Source organism: Siphateles boraxobius, unplaced genomic scaffold (genome assembly GCF_051911475.1).
Source record: "Siphateles boraxobius isolate OS27281-9 unplaced genomic scaffold, OSU_SipBor_1 86, whole genome shotgun sequence".
NCBI lineage: Eukaryota > Metazoa > Chordata > Actinopteri > Cypriniformes > Leuciscidae > Siphateles > Siphateles boraxobius.
The window spans coordinates 9,680,661-9,703,595 of NW_027509215.1; the positions used below are offsets into that span (position 1 = coordinate 9,680,661).

General features: G+C 35.6%; 1 protein-coding gene across 2 annotated transcripts in view; it reads right to left on the reverse strand.

The window, feature by feature from the left end:
* Nucleotides 1–22,867, reverse strand: part of arhgap45a (Rho GTPase activating protein 45a) — a 50,085-nt gene extending 27,218 nt beyond the window's left edge. The window contains exons 1-5 of one of the 2 annotated variants that reach the window (XM_077222029.1): nucleotides 22,596–22,867; nucleotides 18,452–18,812; nucleotides 4,462–4,608; nucleotides 3,242–3,326; nucleotides 1,756–1,828 (exon numbers count right to left, since the gene is read on the reverse strand). In XM_077222029.1, the coding sequence (XP_077078144.1) occupies nucleotides 1,756–1,828; nucleotides 3,242–3,326; nucleotides 4,462–4,608; nucleotides 18,452–18,812; nucleotides 22,596–22,676 (747 nt within the window). In that variant the 5' untranslated portion in view covers nucleotides 22,677–22,867. Of the gene's footprint in view, nucleotides 1–1,755; nucleotides 1,829–3,241; nucleotides 3,327–4,461; nucleotides 4,609–18,451; nucleotides 18,828–22,595 lie in introns of both variants that reach the window. The other variant, XM_077222027.1, reaches the window with a different exon arrangement.
* Between the last annotated feature and the right edge of the window lie 68 nt (nucleotides 22,868–22,935).

The window sequence follows — 22,935 nt, forward strand, 5'->3', positions numbered from 1 at the left end:
ACCGTAAATCATATTAATTCGAGTGAATCAGTTAATTTGTAATGATTCACTTGAACACGGATTCACAAACTTTTAGTCAACCAAAGGTCCGAAACCCTTTCTTAAAGTTGTCCTCTGAGATTTTAAGCTAATATTTCATTAATTTAACAACACATTTGCATGTTTACGCATTAATATTTTAATTTCACATTTATATGATTGAATTACTAGATTTTCATCAACTCACAAACCCCCTGAAACCTGGGAAACTCTGCTAAAATGAATGTAAAGTGAACTGACTAAAAATAAGAAGTTAGGGACCAGATTTACTAAACAGGGCAAAACCTTTTCCATGCTAATTCTTCACTGCGTGTCTTTAGTAAATCATGACAGTATTTTTTAACGGCAAAAGAATGGTTGGGCTAAACACAGGATGTTAGTAAATCTGACCCTAGGTCTTCTTTTATATGAAGTTAAATGCTTCTGTTCATTTCTGTTTTAGTTCAACAACTCTCTGGTAAAGTGCATTTTAACTGTTGGCTGACAGACACAAGGGAAATGAATCTTTTAGTTGAGGTATTTCTTGGAAATGATATCAGTGGCTCTTCTGGACACTCAAAATGAATCATTTGTCATTAGCGATGTTCTGAGAAGTGTTTCTTGGAGACTCGTGTCTGTATAGAGGTGTGGAGGAAACAATTTGCTTGCAAGACAACGCAGGAAGCGACCCACACACACACTTCTAACAACATCCGCACTGTGCGCACACACACACACACGCACGTATGCACACGCACACTCAAACTTACTCATACACACACTCACACACACATGCACGCACACACATAAACTTACTCACACACACACACACCTCACCAACAAACTTACTTATACACACACTCACACACACACATGCACGCACACATAAACTTACTCACACACACACACCTAAACTTACACACCTCACACACAAACTTACTCATACACACACACCTCACACACAAACTTACTCATACACATACACACACTCACTTACACATACACACACACACACGCACAGTCTCACACACACACACACACACACATACACACTCACTCACACACACACACACACACACTTGCTCGCACTCACACACATGCACGCACACACACAAACTTACTCATACACATACACACACACACACACACACTTACACTCTCACACACACACAAACACTCACTCACAAGCACGCACTCACACACACAAACTTACTCAAACACACACGCACGCAGTCTCTCACACACACACACACACACACACACACACACTTGCTCGCACTCACACACACACACTCGCACAGTCACACACACACACACACACACACTCACACACACACACTTGCTCGCACTCACACACACTCGCACTGTCACGTATACACACGCACTCATTCGCACACACAAATGCACACTCACTTGCAGTCACACACACACACACACACGTGCACACTCACTTGCTCAGTCACACACACACACGCACAAACTTATTTGCTCACAAACACGCACACTCACACTCACTCGCTCACACACACGCGCATACTCACTCGCTCACACTCACACACACACACGCGCGCACACTTATTCGCTCACAAACACGCACGCTCACACACACGCGCACACTTATTCGCTCACAAACACACACACTCACACACACACACACACACACACTCACTCGCTCACACTCACACACACACTCACTCGCTCACACTCACACACACTCACTCGCTCACACACACTCACCCTGCTCTTTTCTGTGGGCGGCAGGGACAGAAGAGTAGTGCTGTCGATCTCTCCCATCAGTAACTCTGAAACACTGACAGACAGAAACACTGCTCAGACGTTGCTCTTTTATAGATTGAATTCTCAATAATCAACTCTGTCTCAGATGTTTCTTCGTGTAGAGAAAAATAAAAAAGACAAAAATTAGTCAATATTATCATCTAGTTAGTAAGAGTATAGAGCTATAAAGCGAGTATTCATATTGAGATCTCTGAATTTCGTTTGTATTTGCGAAATATATAAATACATATATTGGTAAATTTGAGCATGATTTGAGACACTGTAGAGATCTCTCTAAAACTCCAGAGGAGACATGAGAGATTAATGGAGCATGTGAAAAAAAACAAAAATGTTTCTATTTCCTCTCTATTTAATCTTTAGATAAAAACAACTGATATATTAAAGAAGTAATGTCTTCTTCTCTGTTTATTCATGAATCATTCGAAGATAAAATCTGCATTTGGTTGTGCAAGACAATGTTATGAGGGGTTATGAAGAGAGTCAGAAGATCACGTGTCGAGAGGTCTTAAAGGTACAGCGGTACAAAATGAGTTTCATTCTACAATTACATTACATTTATGGATTTAGCAGATGCTTTTATCTAAAGCAACATACAATAGAGGAACACAAGAAATTTATTACAGACCCAAAAATATTCATAGGAATTTTAAAGAAACGGTGGCAAATTGTCTTGAAAGAATGAAAAATAACTAACATTATACATTGTCTGTAGGGAATTTTATATATATATATATATATATATATATATATATATATATTAAGGGAATTTACCTAACATTTATTGTATCTAATATAATATTACTTTTAAATATATTATTATATAATATATGTAATATAAAAATTAATATATAAATTAAAATATATTTAAATTACATTTAATTAAACTTTACCAACATTATAAGTGGCCTTTAGGGAAAAAAAAATTAAATAAATACATAAATAATAATAATAATAAAAATATATATATATTTTCACACACACACAGATATATATATTTAAATAGAATAATTTAAATATATATATATATATATATATATATATATATATATATATAAAGAAAAAATATATATATATATGATTAAATAAAAAATATTATATTTTTTATTCATTTTAATATTATTATATAATATATGTAATATAAAAAATACATATATAATTAAAATATATTTTAATTACATTTAATTAAACTTTACCAACATTATAAGTGGCCTTTAGGGAAATAATATACATACACACACACAGATATAAATATATATTTAAATATATATATATATATATATATATATATATAAATAATAATAAAAAATACATATATATATATATATGAGATTAAATTACACATAAATTATTTTTTATTCATTTTTAATATAAATAATAATAAAGAAAAGGAGCAGGTAATCTGTGAAAGCAGAGCGTCGGGTCTTACTTGCTGCTGAAGGCCACAGCAATGGTCTCAATGGCCTTCTCAAAGTCTTTCTTCTGAGCGTCAGTCGTGCCTTCATAACTGAACCCTGACAAACAGAGAACAACTTTACTGTCACATCTCACCTAAAACAAACGTGTGCTTCTGCTTTGATAACAAATAAAACTAGAAGTGACATCACATTTAGAGGAAAAAAATGGGAACACCTGTATATCAGTTAGTCATGTGTCTGCATGCTCTGTGTGTTTGTCCTTACAGTGATTAGATGCTAGTTGTGTGGAAACTTTTTTTTTTGCTTTATTGTATGATATTATAATTATTTGCTTCATGTATGATATTATAATATATATATTATGTTGAAATGTTTGCAATCAGGTTTTGGGTGAGAGTGTGAGGATGACATGGGTTGAGTTTAACATGGCAGTTCGACTTATGCCTTAAAACTCTCTAAATTACTTGAAATATATATTGATTAACCCTCCTTTGAAGTTTCATGTAATTTGTTATAATTTGCTTATATATATATATACACTACTAGGGCTGCACGATTAAACGTTAAAAGATCGCAATCTCCAATCGCATTTCTACGATTCTGCCAATGATATTCAACGAGATAACGCGCTACGGGTGGAATGGATCGCACTTCGGTCATTTGGACGTGTATTTCTTGCCAATTTACACATTCAAACAATTTTAATCGCAGAAGAAGAGACGAAAACCGGGACTCGCGCGTTATCTGTGCGGACAGCCCCCAGCCACACACACTCGAAGCGCACAGTTGCGCTTTTATTTTTTTTAAGAAATTAATTTAAATTAAATTAAAATTAAATTAAATATTAAATTTTTTTAAGAAATTAATACTTTACTTCAGAAAGGACGCATTCAATTGATCAAAAGTGACAGTTTTTTTTTTTTTGATATTGTGGTTGTTTTTAAAAAACTATATTATTTTGTTATTTGAAGAGTTTTAATAAAAGTAAAGAAAACATAGTATGACATGGGTTAAGTTTAACATGGCATTACAACTTGTGCCTTAAAACTCTCTAAATTAACCCTCCTTTGAATTTTCATTTAATTTGTTATAATTTGCTTATATATATATATATATATATATATATATTTTTTTTTTTTTTTTGCTATTGTGGTTGTTTTTAAAAAATGATGTTCTTTTGTTATTTGAAGAGTTTTAATAAAAGTAAAGAAAACATAGTAGTTGGACTGACCTTTGACCTTTGAGATAAGAGTTCCCGCAGCGGTGAGTGTTTCCACAGTGTTCAGCAGAGGGTACGTGCTGATTACCTGCCGCAGAACACGCAGAACCTCCCCTAAACACTCGTGAACCACCGGCCGGCTGCACGGCTCCTCTTGCACTGCAGACACATTTGATATCCATGAGGAAACATCTTTATACATCAACACACACACGTTTTACGGTCAAATCAAGAAGCATTTGGACACATGTTTTGCTTTAAAAGTATGTTTTAAATAAATTACATTCACTTTTTTATTTTTTTTAATCTAAAGTACAGCATTCTAATACTTTTTAATGTGTATTAAGAATTCAAACAATATTTGTAGACACTGTAAATCACACAAAAACACAATAGGGCTGCATTGCGACATGTTAGGAAGTAGATCAACTGTTGCTCTGCCTCTCATTTTCACCAAAACATGTCAGTTATTTGTCCACTTCCTACCCACCCATTCCCACAATGCACTTCTCTGTGCCTGAACATCCCGCTCAATACCACAAGAGGGAACTTGCAGCCACAAACATACACTGATACTACGTTTATGATACTACATATTACGGTCATCTCATGATTCACGGGTTCAACAATAATTCATGAATCAAGGTTCAACAGATTCAAATGTTCAGAGCAATGACTTTTGTTTCACTTTTTGATCAAATCAAACCATTAGTCTATAAAATAAATAAGTATTTTGTTTTAACATCACAGAACTTGTAGCAACTCCATCATAAATGAACATCAGCAGTCATGAACGTTCGGGGGGAAAAAGCAGGAGTTTTGCTGGAACCGTATCCTTTACAGAAGGACAATGAGAGCTGTTGTTGTGCTCGACAAAAGTCCTTGTGTGTGTGTTTCTCTATGCCTAAATGCATGTTACAGTGTGGGTGTTTTTAAAAATGCACACAAAAAAACACACAACACAACACAAGAGCGTACCGTTTCAAACAGTCGTTCCTCTTTGATGCAGTGCTGGAAATATAATGAACTCCTACACAAGTGTGTAACTCAGACTATTTAATGTTCTGAAGGAAATTCAAGTGGTGTTTGCACATGCAAAACTCCCTGTTTCGATGCCAGCGCGTTCTGGGTGGTTTCAAATGCAATAGTAATTCAAGTCACTGATGTTTTACAGGAGAAAGTGAGGGGAATGTTTTTTGTGCATGTTGATGCATGCATAACGTGCAGACCCGAGCAAAGTTTCCTCAAGTGCAGGAACTGTCCATCTAAAACTGACACGTCACTGTCCACCCCTTCACACCTGATGCGATGACAGATATAAAAAATCATGCAATCTGCTGGTTTATGTAAGGAGAAACGTCGAAGGCCTGTACAGACCTGCACGCTGCAGTCGCTCTGTGTCTGTGAGCTGTGAATGAATCACCTTTTGTGGCTGAGAGTAGCTCCACTGCTGAGGAAACGACAACTGTATTTGAAGACAAACATGACAACGCTACGTGACTTCCCAGAGGAAGATGTTATTGTTCAGAGGTTGCTCATACAATGCTCAGTAGATTTAATTGAGTCCTCTATTATGCTTCATTTAATGTCGGCTTCATCTCATGTATTTAGGAAAATCAGGGTTGAGTATTATTTTACAGTACATGTACTTGCATGTACTTACATAAGAAAGTACTGGGTAATATAAGGTAACTACAAGGGTTAAGGTTAGGGTTAGGTGTAGGTTCAGGTTTAGTGAGAAGTGCATAGTATGTACATGGGAAATAAGACTATAAAATAAAGTGCTACCAAAATCAGAATAGACACAAATTCGGTTTACGGACCCCTCCATAGGCAGCAATGTCATTGCAACTTTCAAGGCCCAGAAAGGTAGGTCATTAAAATAGCCCGTGTGACTATAGTGGTTCAACCAGTCTTGTTATAAATACTTAGGCATATGGTTGGATGAAAAATTAGGTTTTAATGTACATATTGAAAATCTCTTGAAAAAGCTTAGACCAAAACTGGGTTTCCTCTTTCGTTTAAAGAAATGTTTTCCTTTTGAAGCAAGAAAGAGAATTATTCAAAGCTGTTTCCTCTCAGTATTGGATTACGGTGATGTGATTTTAATGCATGCAGGTTCATCGTCGCTAAAAAGATTGGATTGTGTTTACCATGCTGCCTTACGCTTTGTGACGAGTGCCTCCTCACGCACTCATCATTGTACTTTATATGAATTGGTGGGTTGGACTTCTTTGTTTCAAAGGAGAAAAATACACATGTTGATGTAAATTGCTAAGGCATTGTTAGGCAAATTACCAATTTATATCTGTCGTCTATTATCTTATTGTATCTGTAATTATAGCACTAGATCTAGTGCAAAACTGCTTTTAAAGGTTCCTAGAGTACGTTCAGAGCTTGGTAAAACTGCCTTTTCTTCCTATGCTCCCTGGTTATGGAATGAGCTGCAGAGTATAATAATGATACAAACTCTCCCCTCTTTAAACGTTTTTAAAAATCTCTTATTGACCAATTTAAAGGAAACGTGTGCATGTTTTGTAAAGTAACTTTTGTTGCCATTTTATGAGTGCTGGGTTACATTTTATGTACGATTTTGGAATTTTATGTTTGAATTGTATATGTGAAACTTTTTGTGCTGCCATTTTGGCCAGGACTCCCTGGAAGAAGAGATTTTTGTCTCAATGGGACTATCCTGGTAAAATAAAGGATAAAAAAACTTTTATTTTAAACCCCCCCCCCCAAAAATAATGACTTAATTCAAAAATTTCTTCTCTTCTGTGTCAGATCTCCTACACTATTCACGTAGTTAACACATTACATCGCTTCCACCGGGTTCAACGCAAGAATGCCGCCTCACTATTGGCCGACGCTGGTCATGTGAGCACCACGACACATGCGTGTGATGCTGACGCAGGAGCTAGCCAATAATGAACTGACATTTTGGCTAGTGGTCGACCGATATGGGTTTTTTGATGGCCGATGCCGATATCTTAGAGAGCAGGGTGGCCGATGGCCGATATAAAGCCGATATTTATATATATATATATATATATATACACATATATATATATATATATATACATACATACACACACACACACACACACACACTTTATATTTATATAAATTAGTGCTGTGCGTTAAACGCGTTATTAACGGCGTTAACGCAAACACATTTTAACGGCGTCAATTTTTTTATCGCAAATTAACGCTCTTTTTGGCCAAGCAAACTTTGTATTTTTATCAAATGCTGTTGCAACAACTAGTAACGTTAGAACAACTACAACATCACACCGGATAGCTAGACCGGAAACAAAACAACAGGCACGCCGCACGTACTTGTTTGGGCTTGCGCGCCGGCCGCCGGCCAAAGAGTAGTAGGCTAACGTTACGTTTTGAGTGGATGGCGCGAGCGCGAGACGCCGATCTAGAGACGTGCACTCTCAACGCAATAGAGTGCGGCGCGGGACTAGATTTGATGGCCGTGTGCGAGGGCGGGCTCGAGCGGTAATGCACTCACTCTGTGTGCGGATACGGGAGAATAAAAAGATTCGCGGGACTCCCGCAAACTAGAAATATCTATGAATAAAACATAAAACTAATACATTTTTATTCATATGTTGCAGAAAAGCAACAAGAACAACTAAAACTAAATAGAAACAATTTACAGGCCAGAGTTTCTTTTTATAACATGTTTGCAGCGTTGAGGGATGTAGCCAATCACAGACATATGTGTTGATTTCTTGAACGCAATGGCCAATCAGAAGCATTTAAAATAGACTCCCCTCACCGCTCAAAACTGACTTTTTGTTCAGTGCTGAATTCTGTATACTGGCAAATCCTCAAATTATAACAAACAAAGTGTATATATTATGAAAGATGCATTGTGCAGTCAGCTTCATTGATAATAACAGATGTGTGAGATTGTGATGAACTGATGTCAGCTTTTTAGGAATTATTAAGGGAGCACACTTTGCGCGCATTCAGTAATGCCAAACCATGCACTCAGTAGCCTGCTTGCTTTTATGTTATAACAGTGGTTTGTGTGTTAATGCTTTAATATCAAATAATTTATCAGGAGCATTTATGCTGATGTGTATGGTGGCGACACGTAGGTGAAAGTATTTGGAGGTAGCCTACAAAAAAAGAGTCTATTTGCGGGCGGGAGCGGGACAAAAATGTTGCGGGCGGGAGAAAGTAACATAGAAAGTAGTTGAGAACGTCAGTTATAACGACCCACGTATTAAAAAAATGGACGGCTCGGACACAATGCGCACGGGCTCGGGTCGGGCTTGATTTTTTGGGCCCGATCTAAGCTCTGCAATGGATGACTTCAGACAGAAGCACATGGATACCACAGCTAAGAACAAACTTACTGCTGATCCACCTTCCATGTTGATAAGAGCATTAAAATTAGAAAAAATAATGAGACAAATAGAAATCAAGGGACATTTAGAATAGATAAAAATGTGCGATTAATCGCGAGTTAACTATGGCATTAATGCGATTAATCGCGATTAAATATTTTAATCGTTTGACAGCACTAATATAAATCAATATTTAATAAATTTGATAAATTTAATACATATTTAAAAATCTTTAAAATAAACATGCTTAGGCCCTATACTTTAGATGGCAACTTCTTGAATCTGCAATCCTATTACAGAATTTTTCACAAATAAAGTAATTGTTTAAAAATATATGAATATGTGAATAAAAAGGAAGTAAACACTGTAACAGGGCACTCAGTAATCTGGTAATTAATCAGTAATCACTGATAATCATATTTTATTTTTTCAAATAAAGACTTTTTTTTACATTGACTTTTGACAAGGTAACGTTAATTTTACATACAGCACACAGTGAAAACGGCATGAATATGACACAGTGGGCCACTGGATATAGCACAGCATATTTTAAAAAGAAGGATTTAAAGTTTTTCGATCGCGTCTCCTGTGAAGCTGATCTTCTGTTCACATTCACTCACTGCGCACGGACCGTCACTCGCAGTAACACGTTTATGCCGGCTAAAACGCACACTTCACAAGATATCAGCTGGATTCGATTAAATCTGCAAGGTTTGTGAAATTAAATGTTTATTAGATATTCAGAGATTTGTTTAAATGATGTAGATGCGCATTTGCTGAATGTTGACGGTAAATGAGAAAGTATTTTTTTAGCTGATTGTTTGCCTTTTCGGTTACAAATAATATAAAAGCAAACCTATTACTTTTTCGCATACCATTTACTTTCTTTGACCAGTTCTGTAGCCACCGGTTCTGTCTAACAAAGTATTAGATCTGACTGACAGAGATCATAATGAAGACGGAGAATTTGAGTGAGCGCTGTGTGATCAGGCGCTGCCGTTCTCTTCTCAGGTGCTGGTGTTCTCAGCGCCGCCCGTCAAAATAAAAGTCCGCAGCGCCGTCAAAATAAAAGTCCTGCTTCCAACACATCGGCCAATCAGAAAAACGTATCGGCCGATGCCGATATTTAAAAAAAAAAAAAAACGGGCGATATATCGGCCGTGGCGATATATCGGTCGACCACTAGTTTTGGCGTAGTACCTGGAAGCGCTGTACCGTTTACTACGCAAATAGCGTAGGATATCTGATGCAGAAGAGAAGAAATTGTTGAAAAAAGTCATTATTTTTGTTTTTTTTGCACACAAAAAGTATTCTTGTATTCTTGTTGGATGGTTATGTCTTCAGTGAACGTAAACAGAGGAGAAAGAAAACGCATGTGTAACAGTATATTGGATCAGTGCATTATATCTTAAAGTGATATCAGCCTAATATTTCTGCTACTGTGTTTTTAATGTTAATCAGACAACAGACTCACGGGAAAATAAAATCACTTGACTGAATAACTTTTGTAACTTTAATGAGGATTCATACATCTATATTTAATTTCTACAGTTAAGACTTTGCAGTGTTGTTTTATATTTGATTAGGCTACTTTATTCAATTTCTGTACCTAATCTGTATCTAACTGTAAAACTTATTGTGTTTATTTGTGCTCTTGCTTGTAGTTTTGATTATTTGTTCTTATCTTATTACAGACTATTTACTTGACTTCAATAGTGCTTGAAATGTATATTGTATATTATATTTATGTAGAATTTATCCATTTGCATTGTTCTTGCATTCCATGTAAAAGGTCAAATAAAACATTTACTAGCCAATGGCGACTCAAGCTTCAGTGTGTCCGTAGAGGGTTGTTGTTACACCTTTAGAAAGTTAAAACACATGGCAAACAACCAATTTCAGTTGTAACAAGGCATCTGCACAGAATAGAATGCATTTAACTTACATTATGAATGTATTAATAATGCATTTATACACAAAGGCTTTATAAATGCTTTAATAATGTATTTATACATAAAGGCTTTAAGGAAAGTGTTACCTATTTTTTATGCCAGGGTTCCCCAAACTGGGGCTCTTGAGTTGATGAAAAGTGAAAAAGAAATCATAAAAATGTACATTTAAAATACATAAATAATTAAAAAAAGAAAACAAAACATGTAAAAAAGTAAAAATTCTATTTGTTTAGCCGCATGTCATGTGACTATTAACCAACATCAGAGAAACATGAACATGCAAATGTTTAGGTGTTATTTAGTGTTATTTATGCACTTTTATAGTTGTTATTATAGTATGCCTGAATCATAATCATACACTGCTTAGTTGTGGATATTTAATTTTATATTTAACAATATTATTACAACATTATTTTCCTGTTATCTCTATAAAGCTGCTTTGAAACGATAGCTTTTATCTTTACATTTTCAAAATGTTAATGTTTAATTTTCAGTAATGTTATTATGTGCTTTTGTCATTTTATAGTTAGTAATTTTAGTGCTTCAACTGTTAGTATAGTTAGTGTTTATTTAGGTAAAATTACAATTAACATAAAATGTTTTAGTTAACAATAATAACTCAGTTGCCAAATTATTAAAAAATACTAACTTTCAGAGAAAACATTCAAGGCAATATTTTAGGTCAAAGGGCCGGCAAGAAATATTTTAGGCCGGCAAGAAAGTTCGGGAATCCCTGGGTTACGTTAACACCAAATGGCTGAAAGAATTGGAAACATTACCATTGCAACTCTAAAAGAAGGGCAGATGTAAACAGGAAGTAGAGCGGATGATTATAGCAATGCTTTAAGGAAGTCCAGACTCGACTGACTTCTGTTCTTCATAGAGCAGACGTGACACAACTCTCTCCTGGCCTCTGCGCTGGGTAAAGTTAGCCAAGGTGCACTGCGTTCAGTTTACGACACACGCGATGGAAATCATTATGTGCTTCTAATAGGGGTGTGACAATATACTATGTCACAATATATCGCAATACAAAAATGCAACAATATGTATCATGGATAGTGACAATATTTATTGTGTATAGTTCACCCAAAATAAAATGTTTTAAGTTTTCATAGTTTTAGTGTCAGTACTACATTAAATTACTATATGTAATGTTGAATATAATGTATAATAATGCAATGGGGGAATATTTGTGGGTCCTGATAATGCAAAATGTCTGATGTCACCAGTAAAAAGTATCTTGTATTATTTTAAATATATCTAGTCAGTGACAGTAAAGAATATTCGTCTATAATAATTCTGTATTTTCAGCTTCAGTCATCAATATTTTTATCCTGGTGTCTCTATTGCCCTGCATTGGGTTTCCAGCACCAAGTCCAAGTCTATTCATTTACACCCACAATGTAATATCAAATTCTGCATTTTAATCAACAGTTCATTTTTTGTTAACCTTTTATCATATGTCTTGGAGTATCGCAATAATATCGTATCGTGAGTTCAGTATCGTAATATTGAATCGTGACATGAGGGTATCGTTACACGGGGCGAATGAGATTTGAGATCAATGACAAATAGGAAGAATTGCAGCAAATAATGACTTAAATTTCAGTCTATGCATCACACCAGACTATTGCTTTAGAAGACTTGCCAATTTGCATGTTTACGGTAAGATCAGCTCAAACATCTCAGTTGGCCAATAGTCACTTTGTGCACCTTCTATGTCTGATCAAATTTTAAAGGAGTGAGTGACTGTGCACGAAGACTAAAGGAGGAATATCAAAAGCCCCACTATAATACCACATCACCACATGCGGTGAGAAGCAGGAGGCTTCAGGCCTTCACTCTGAAGGGTTTTGCCCGTCAAACACTCTCTTCCGGGTTTGAAATTAAAATACAATTTCACAAATGCGTGTAAAAATGGACTGTGGCGGGTAACGCTGTCAAATCACGAGCCAATTTGGCGAGTTACTTATTATATTTACTCGCTTTGCTGGGGAAGTTTGTTTAAAGGGGACCTATTATGCCCCTTTTCACAAGATGTAAAATAAGTCTCTGATGTCCCCAGAGTGTATATGTTAAGTTTTAGCTCAAAATATCCAACAGATAATTTTCTACAGCATGTTTAAATGGTCACTTTTTGAGGCTCAGAAAAACGCACCGTTTTAGTGTGTATCCCTTTAAATGCAAATGAGCAGCTGCTGTCGGCCCAGAGGGCGGAGCCTCACGAGCTCGCGGTCAGTGTCAGGACAATCTCTCATCTCACGGAATGATAATATCAAAACATAAACTCTCAGTAGCCGTGTTCATTTCCATGCCCACAGAGCCAGATAATATATGCTGTATGGAGACTGAACAGGTATAGTCTAGTTTAATTACGGTTATAACTTGTTTTTCCATCTTTCTTTTATCCACTATTAGTACAAGCATGTTGTAGCGGACCGCGTCCGAATGTTGTAAAAATATACTGATGAGGTCAATGAAGTTTATTGTACATCACACAAAAGATGAAGCGTCAATTTCACTCTAGAAAATCAGTGTATGAGCTGAATAAACACTGTAATGTTAAAAGAAGTCCGCATTAAAGTATTATCCATAAACTCTCTCCCTCTCCCTTTCATTATTATCAACATACACAGCGAAGTACAAAAAACACTCGTTACAACTAACAGTAAACAAATATTATACACACCTTTTCAGGGGGTGCTTAATAAACTAGTGAACTGTATATTCGTAAAACAACTCCTATGAACTGTAATAAAGTGCGCGCTCTCACTTTCATTACTGCCATGATCCATAACGTTAGGCCTATCGCTCCAGTAAATAAATAGAGCTATGAGGATTAATACATCCAGCTACACAACACCGACAACGCTTGGGAGACATTCTCGTCAGTGTAGCAATGGCGGATGTGTACAACTCTCAACTCGCTGTGAACTCGATCAGGGCGGTTCTATGTTAGAACGGCTGTGTCTGTCAACACTCGTGGGCGGGGCCTGTGTCTGTCAACACTCGTGGGCGGGGCCTGTGTCTGTCAACACTCGTGGGCGGGGCCTGTGTCTGTCAACACTCGTGGGCGGGGCCTGTGTCTGTCAACACTCGTGGGCGGGGCCTGTACTTAGTGACGTCACTAAAGCCACATTCTGAAAACATGTCGTTGGGAGACACTGCTTATTATTTATGGGGATTTAAAAAAAAGGAGTGGGTGGATTTTTATCATTGCTGGGTGGTTGTGTACACACACTGCAATCACACATTTATGTCCAAACACCATGCAAAAGTGAATTTTGCATAATAGGTCCCCTTTAAGACAAATCTGCAGACAAATCTAGCACAAATACTCACGAGTCATCATGATTTATTAATAGGGCTGGATGATTAATCGAAAAATAAACGAAACCGAAATTCAGAGCCTATAACTGACGTAATTTTACCATGTCGGTTATTTCGTTTTTTTAATCCTATTAATATTTCCGCCCACTGTGTGTTAATGTACTTTCCCCTTAAAACATATTACCGTGTGTAGTCACGTAACTCCGCCCCGTCCAGTCTGCGACATTGAAGCAACATGAGCCCCTTTCACACAGCGCGTTGATCCCGGGAAATTGCCAGAACAAACACCTTCTGTGTGAACGCAAACACGACCCGGGATTGATGCCAGGCTGGGGATATAGTAACATTGCCGTGTTCAGTCCCGGAACGCGCGCTGTGTGAACAAAAGCCGTAATGAATGCCGTGTCGTAATGATGGCGCAATGCCGGGATCGTTCGCCAGCGTGAAACGGTTCGTAATGCGCTAGTTTATGATCGAATCAGGGAGAAAAAATGCACAAGCGTGGTTTCTCGAGAGAAATCGCAGCTCATAAGAAAACTATAGACACCGCTGGGACATGTCACGTGTCTTTGCGGGTTGTGTGTGTCTGTGTGAACGCACTCTCTTGATTCCGGAAAATCACTGGCAGTGTGAATGAACCAAAGTCAAACGAACCCGGGTCAAATCCCGGGCCACTTTATCCGTGTATTTTCCGAAATCTCTGTGTGAAAGGGAACTCAAACACTGAGTCGACTCAGCAACAGGAGCCGCTTGTACCAAAGAAACACGCGAAAACAGAGAGAGACTGACAAACGCCCAGCAACACGTGCCTCCACTCCACAAAGCAGGTTTCCATAACACAAGCATTTACAAATGCTACACAATATGAAAAGGATTAGTTTTTTTAGTTTTATACAAGTTATATTTTACTTTTAAGATGGCAATATTTACAATAATTTATTTTGTTTACAAAAAGAACTATTTTCTACATTTTTAGCAAACTTTCTTTTTGCATTAAAACTTAATCACTTTTTTATAAGACGTTTTTATTTCAGGCATTGTATGCTTTGTTTGACTCAATTGTTTGAAATATTTAATAAGTAAGCATTAAAAGCTATCTGTGCGTTTTCTTATTTTAGAATCACAAAGATATAGGATGATGCATTCTTTCATTAAAAAAATAACCGTGAACATATTTACAGTATAACCCTTGCCAGTGACACATGAGAAAGAATTTTTTTTGAATAATCGTTCAATAATCGTAATCGAGGTAACTTGTTCGATTAATCGCGATTATGATTTTAGCCAAAATCGTCCAGCCCTATTTATTAAATACAGCGTATTGTGCATAATCTGCTCATATATGGCTTATTTGAACACACACGTCACTACACAACAAATACCGGCGCGATTGTTCATTTGCATTGAAGCAATAGCGAAGATTAAAAAGTATTTGATTAACCGAAAAGACATTGTTATTTTTCAACATCTTGCATTTTTTTTTATCTTCTTTGTACTGTATTGATCAGTCCACCTAAAATACATTTTTGGTGATGAGGATGAAAGAGGAAGGGAGAAGATACTAGATGACTGGATTTAGTTTGAATAAGAAATGAATGTATGAAATCCAATTTTTTCTATATATAGCTGTGATGTAGTTTTAATCTGGTTTATTTATTCTTCTTTTTTTGGCTAGTAGAAGCTATAAATGGCCGGTAACTTAAAAATGTATAAGCCAAATTGGCCGGTGAGTGAAAAGGTTAATTTCAAAGCCTGACTCTTCTAAGGGAAGGTGGGGGGTGAAGCCCAGCGGACGTGTGTAATCTCGAACTGAAGCCTGCAATGAAAACATCTGACGCACGGCTCCTCTTCCTTCCTCTTTTTCTCCACGGAAACCCACTGTCAAATGTTACAAGTGGCCATTCCTGAACTCATGTTGATGATCAGCTTATGTGGGTTTTCTGATGGCTGAGAATGATATCTAGAGATCGCTGATGAGTTGCAGATGAAATGCAGCTGATATCATTTCATTCTAGTTTTAATTTATGTAACATGACCTTAAGTGTCTTTCTTCCTTCTACAAAAAAATGGAAACAGAAATATGTTTAAACAATAAACACAGCAGTGAATAAATATTTTAATTAAGTCTTCTGTCTAGTAATATAGTACAAAACAATGGCATAACTTGGTTTATCTGTATTTCTATCAGCTTCAAATAATTATTTAAATATTATATAAGTAAATTAGTAAATTTATACTATATTGTACAAAAAGTTGAGTAAATATATACAAACAAATATTTTACACAATATTTACTAATATTACAATCAAATTTCATTTTTTTACATTTACATATTTTTAATTGCAAATTAAGTACAATATATTATTTTGCAAAATATTTACAAATATTACAAAATCAAATGTTTTAATTCAATCTCTAAATGTTTTTTCATATATTCATATATATTTTATTACATATATTAAACATTTACAATTTATCACAAATTGAGTAAATATTGTGTCTAAAAAATTATTTTAGACAATATTTTCTAATATTACAATCAAAAGTATCTTTCATTTTTATTGTTAAATATTAAATGTTTACATTTTTAACTGCATATTGCACAATATTACAATCGTAAATATATATTTTTTATTCATTTATTTAAATATTTACTTTTTTAAATTGCAAATTGAGTACATATTGTGTAAAATAAATTGTCTAGACAATATTTACAAATATTACAAACAAGAGTATTTAAAAACAACGATTGATGTTCAACGATTAATCGCATCCAAAATAAAAGTTTTTGTTTACATAATATGTGTGTCTACTGTGTATAATTATTTTGTATATATAAATACATACATACGCATACATTTCAGAAATATTTGCATGTATATACTGTATATATATTTATATTAAATATTTTATATATAAATAACACATTTTTTCTAAATATATACATGCATGTGTGTGTATTTATATTTACAAAATAATTATACACAGTACACACACATATATTATGTAAACAAACTTTTATTTTGGATGCGATTAATCGCAATTAATCATTGCACAGCCCTAGAAATAACGTCATTGTACTGAAATAACAGTACAATGACGAATTTGCTTAAATAGGCGCTTTTACACAAAATATTTTCAGTCATTTTGTCAGTCAGCTCCTCACTCTCATAATAAATGAAATCTGACTCCTGTTGCTGCGGTTCTCGTTCAGCTTACGATTTATTAAGCAGACACGTTCAGTTTTTAGTTGTAGTACCTGTTCTCTAACGAAACTAAAGGATTTTATTACAAAAACAAAACAAAAAATCAAATGGACGGTGGGGGGGGGGGTGGTGCCGCAGAGGGAATGTGAAGTAACCGGTGTTGCTTCTGAATACCGGTAACACCGTCAACACCGATTACCGTAGCAAGCCTAATCCATACCAACGTTTCCTATAACGCGCCCAAGTTATGGAACACACTACCCGCATCTATTAGGGATGCTGCTTCTGTGGATTGTTTTAAGAAACTTTTTAAGACACATCTTTTTAGTCAAGCTTTTAATTTATAATTTGATTTTTTTGTGTATTTTTTGATACTTCTATATATATATATATATATATTTTACTTCCATGTTTGATTATTTTGTTCTGTACATGTTGTAGCGCTTTGAGTCTGAGAAAGGCACATTACAAATAAAATGTATTATTATTATCAGGGTTTGCCGCAGCACTTTGAAACTAAGGCGGCCGCCTAAGCAACACACGCCTTAACTACGTCGTCAAAAAAAATGATATGAGCGATATCCACTGTGTTACTCTGTCCTGTTTTCTCCCTTTCAATCTTTAAATATGTGATAAGCCTTCGTGTTCGCTTCAGTCTTGTTATCAGCGCGTTCTTCCGCAGCGGCGCCAAGCACGTCAGAACAAACAGAAGACAGGGTGTGTGTGTGTGTGTGTGTGTGTGTGTGTTCATCTGAGCCTCATTGGTCTGTCACTGCTCATCAATGTCAGAATATTTGAGACGACCAATCAAATCAAAGTAGGCGGGCTTTATGTTCGCAGCGCGAATTTTAGCAGAGCGACTCATAGACAGTAAAGGAGCGACTCGACGCGCTTCAGTTTACGGTCGGTCAAGTGTGAGATAAGATGTAAGTTGCTAAACTAAACATTTTCTATTTGACAGTTTTTTAGGTCCTAAATGTTAAACGAATCACAAAAATGATCAGGCAAACATCATTAAAAAGATATAAGACTGAAGTTTCAGTATTTGTCTTAATTTGTGTCAGGAGTTATGGAATTCCAAATCCCCCCAAACTAACACATTTTCTGCGGGAAACTCTGATTATTATTATTAAAACCTCATACCTTCGCCCAGCACCATGTCCTTTAGCTTCTCCACAGCCTCCGCGAAGCGGGCAACGTCTCGTAGCAGCGAGGGAATATCCTCCACCTCGATGGCCGACGTTTCACCACCGTCTGCGTATCCGTAGCTGAGAGCGGCCCGAGCGTAGCTCTTGTGGAAACTCCACGTCCCAGAGGTCTGGAAGGGGAACCCGGCAGCGCTGGCGTGGCGGCTGAGACCCGTGGGCCGCTTGATCGTCCCGACGGGAGAACTGCACCCCGCTAGCCTGGAGTGGACCGACGGTGTTCCCGGGCAGGACGAGGGGACCGAATCAGGAGGAGCCAACGTGCACAGGCCATCGATAGTGTCATAGTGAGAGAGTTCCTGAAGGATGGACAACTGGGTTAACATGGGAAGGAGAGAGAGGATGGAGTGTGAATGACAGGATTATGGAGATGAATACTATGGACTGGGTTAATGGTGAAATATATGAGGAAACTGAAATATCTTTAAATAACAAAACAACAGTGAATACATAGTTAAATTCATTATTAAATTATTCTTCTACCCACAGTGATGTAGTTTTAACTGTCAGTGCTCGAGGCAGAAAAAAATTGGTGGATTTATATAAAATATGCATATTTACATGCACTTCTCATCTTTAAAAAAAAAAAATCTTTATATAGCCTATATATATATAAAAATGTCAGACCCTTTTTTTCTTTAAAATAATAAAGGATGTTATCTTTTGGACTCTTGGTATGAAAACAAACCAAACAAAGGTTTCTACCAGTCTTTCATGATTTTTCACATGCATCGCTATTTCAAAATAAAGGTCTTAAAATATTCTTGCTGCAAATTAATAAATTACTGTTTCTCTGCCATTTGTATTAAAAATCAGTGACCAAATATGAAAAGTAGTTAAATATTCAAAATAATTATTAATTTAAATATATATCTTAATATTAATTATTTGAATATTTGAATTGCAATTTGAGCAAATATTACATAAATACACTAATTTATTTTATGCAGTATATTTACTAATAATACAGTAAAAAAAAATATATTTATTTTTTTCTTATTTATTTAAAAATAAATAGATTTTCTTACAACAATATTAACCTCTTAACTGTCTGTCCGATTTTTTGGGTATATAATCCAAAATGTAATTTCCAAATACTTTGGAGCACAGACTTATGTTTGGTCTCTTTTTAAAGGAGAGACGTGGCTGATTATTGTAGAAGTGAAATAAAATGTTTATGAAAAAGTAAAAGTATAATTTTTAATATTTTAAATAAAATATATTTTTATATATGCAAGATATGCTCTAAAACTGCAAGCCAAATATCTGGAAAAACTCAATTTTAGCTTGATATCTCAAAAAATGAGCTTTCAGTAAGTCTAGTTGGGCGCAGTACCAAACGCTTCCACTGATGACCATATAAGGACTCTTACATTTCCATAAATGATTTAAGTGATCTGAACCATATATTGCCATAATTTTCATACAATTTATGACATTCTACTCGGTAGTATGGGCAATTTGGCAGTATTTGATTTGAATTCAACATCTAAAAAACACACAAAAGACATGCGGAAAGAGTACGGACGTGCATTATAGCTCACCGCCGCATCACAAACAGAGAATTTATCATAATTTCTTTATATTTAAAACATTTTCAGACCTTTCAAAAAATGTTATGAATGTTATCATTTGAACTCTTGACATGAGGTTTCTACCTTTATGTCTTGATTTTTTATGTTCATCCAACACAATCTCACAGCCATTCGTAACTATTTTAAATTTTACTAAGTCCACCTGTGGTGAAAATTAAGTTTGTAATGTTGTTTATTTGTTTCTGACGTCACAAACTACCTTGTAACCAATTAGATCAACGTGTGATCGTCAACGAGTGGATCTCTGAGCTGAGTGAGTGGAGGCGGGGCTCATTTGCATATTCATAAAACCGCATATATACTAAATGAGGCAAGGGTGCAGAGTTACAATAAAGATATTCTAAGGCATGCCAAAAAAAATTAAAGAATTTTTTTTTTAATATGTCATTTTGGTGATCATAGATGAGTTTTAATGGATAAAAAAAAACTCCTTAAAACACTTAATTCCTAAAATTGTTTCGTGAGATCGGGTTGATTCATTCCTATTTCAAAATAAAGGTCTGAACACGCCTTATGAGTCTGAAAATATTCTTGTTGCAAATTAATAAATTACTGTTCCTCTGTCATTTGTATTGAAAATCAATCACCAAATATGAAAACATGAGTTTGCCGGCTACTTCAAAAAGTTGCGAAGTTTAGGTTGACAAATATAGCAGAGGATAAACTGGGCAAGTGACTGGTATTTACCAGGGTAAATAGACTGGTATTAGACCACACCCGAATTCAGTTCTCTTTTATGGCTTATTGCACTCAAACCTTTGTATACACGCACAGTTATGTAAAATAAAAAAGCCTGTCTTGGCGAGTGTTGATGTAAACACAATCGGTTATGTTAAATGAACTTAAAAGGTTGGAGAAGAAATCAGATTTGTGTCAATAGAACACCAGAATAAAAAAGAAAATCACTCACAACTCACTGAATAACTTGTGTAGCTTTAATATGAATCAATGTATGTTCAATTCATGTGAAGACTATGCAGTTTTAGTTTTACATTTGATTATTCAGTTTCAGTACTGTTTCTTACTTGAATGCTACTCTTACACAGATCTAATGTATGCCAACCTGAAAACTCTAAGCACTGTTTGTTTCATTTGTGTCTTTGTTCTTATTATATTTGTCCTATTGTTTTTAATTTGCCCATTTGTTGTTTTTAGTAACAAATATAAATTAAAATAACTAATCATCCACTATATTCAGGTGTATTTGTTTACCTGGATGTTTCTAGATGTTAAGTTTTCAGGTTGTTATAACTATATATTACCAAGTTGAGCAAGAGTTGTTGGTATTTAAATAGTTTTTGTTTACATTGATGTTAAAAATGACATTGTCAGATTTGTGACATTACTTTTCTATGTAATGCTAAAACACTGCTGTACATTTTCAGAAGTTGTAGTGATGCTTTCTGTCCCCAGAAAGAATGTGTAATATATATATTGGTTATATAATTTTCAGTTCTTAAATATATTTCAATATAATTTAAAATGATTTTACACACTTTTCAATATCGTGCAGCCCTAACAGTTTGTCAATATTACTTCAGGTTCAGCATTGAGCCCTTTTATTTTTATATATGGTTATTGATATCATCATAGGTAGGTATCATCTGTTAGTTGATGCCCTCCTGGGTTCTTTAATTTCTTGTGTACTGGTGCTTCAAATGAACTTGTCAATTCACTTAAAGTCAATGGGGTTGTTTGGACCCTAAAGTTCAAGTCCAACAGGTTTGGAATAACAATAAAAGATGACACAAGTGTCATTTTTGGATGAACTCTCTTTAGGTTCGCTCTTTTAATCAAGAACCATGGTTTTCTATTTCTATGGAGATTAGTTATGATCAATCTCCATATAACCATGTTTTATTGTATTGCAACAGAAAAAGTGAAGCCCTTCTGGATTCTTTTCTATTCTTCTTTCCATCTTTAGCTGTACAACAGTTGCTCGTTCTGAGATGACTCTTACTGACTTCCTCTCAGTTTATTTTTGGCATTGTTTGCGAAACAAAGAGAAAAGAAAGTCTTCTTGTGCTCTTCACCAGGCATTATTCACCAACAGTTGTACAGAACCGTTTGAACATATTGCACAAAACATTCTATTGAGTCGATTCCTTTTAATGATTCACTCAAATGATTCGCATAGTGTTCGAAGTCGTAAACTGGTTCATTTAAAATGAGTCGTTCGAGTTAACACATTCTCTAAAATGAATCAGACCTCCCACACAAGTAAAATATCTATAATAATAAAGTAAATTTAGTCGTTTAAATAAAATGATTGTGTGAACTGCTAAAGGAAAGCAAGAGGATGAATGTGAATCAATTTGTCAACCGTTTAAAATAGACAAAAAGTTGCAAAGCCGCTTTACGCTTAAGTTTTCGGGTTGATTAAAACAGTTTTCTCTTTTAAACACGTTTATAGCAGTAATATCAACCTAGCACGAAACTAAACTGTTTTTTTGTTACGTTATTCCTAAGAAGGGCTGTTGGTCTTACCGAAGGGTTTTGAACGGAGTTGCTCTTCTTGGAGGCTGGAGATGCTTTAGTCGTCTGCTCCTTTTTCTTTCGAGAAAACATGTTCCCACTGTTCACAGTAATCGTACCGTAAATCTTCAGGAATGAGCTAAATAAGTTACTTGTGAAAATGTCTAATCTTGCTCTTCTGTGACTGACAGTTACTTCCCCATCATGAGAGTTCGGTTACTCGCTCCCGCGCGCGCGCTGTCTTCCTGCTGCAGTGTCGCGCGCTGCGCGTCCGTCTCGAAGACGCTGCTGGCACCTGCCGGAGAGCCTAATCAAACATCAAATTAAGATATGAATCATGCAAAAACAATAT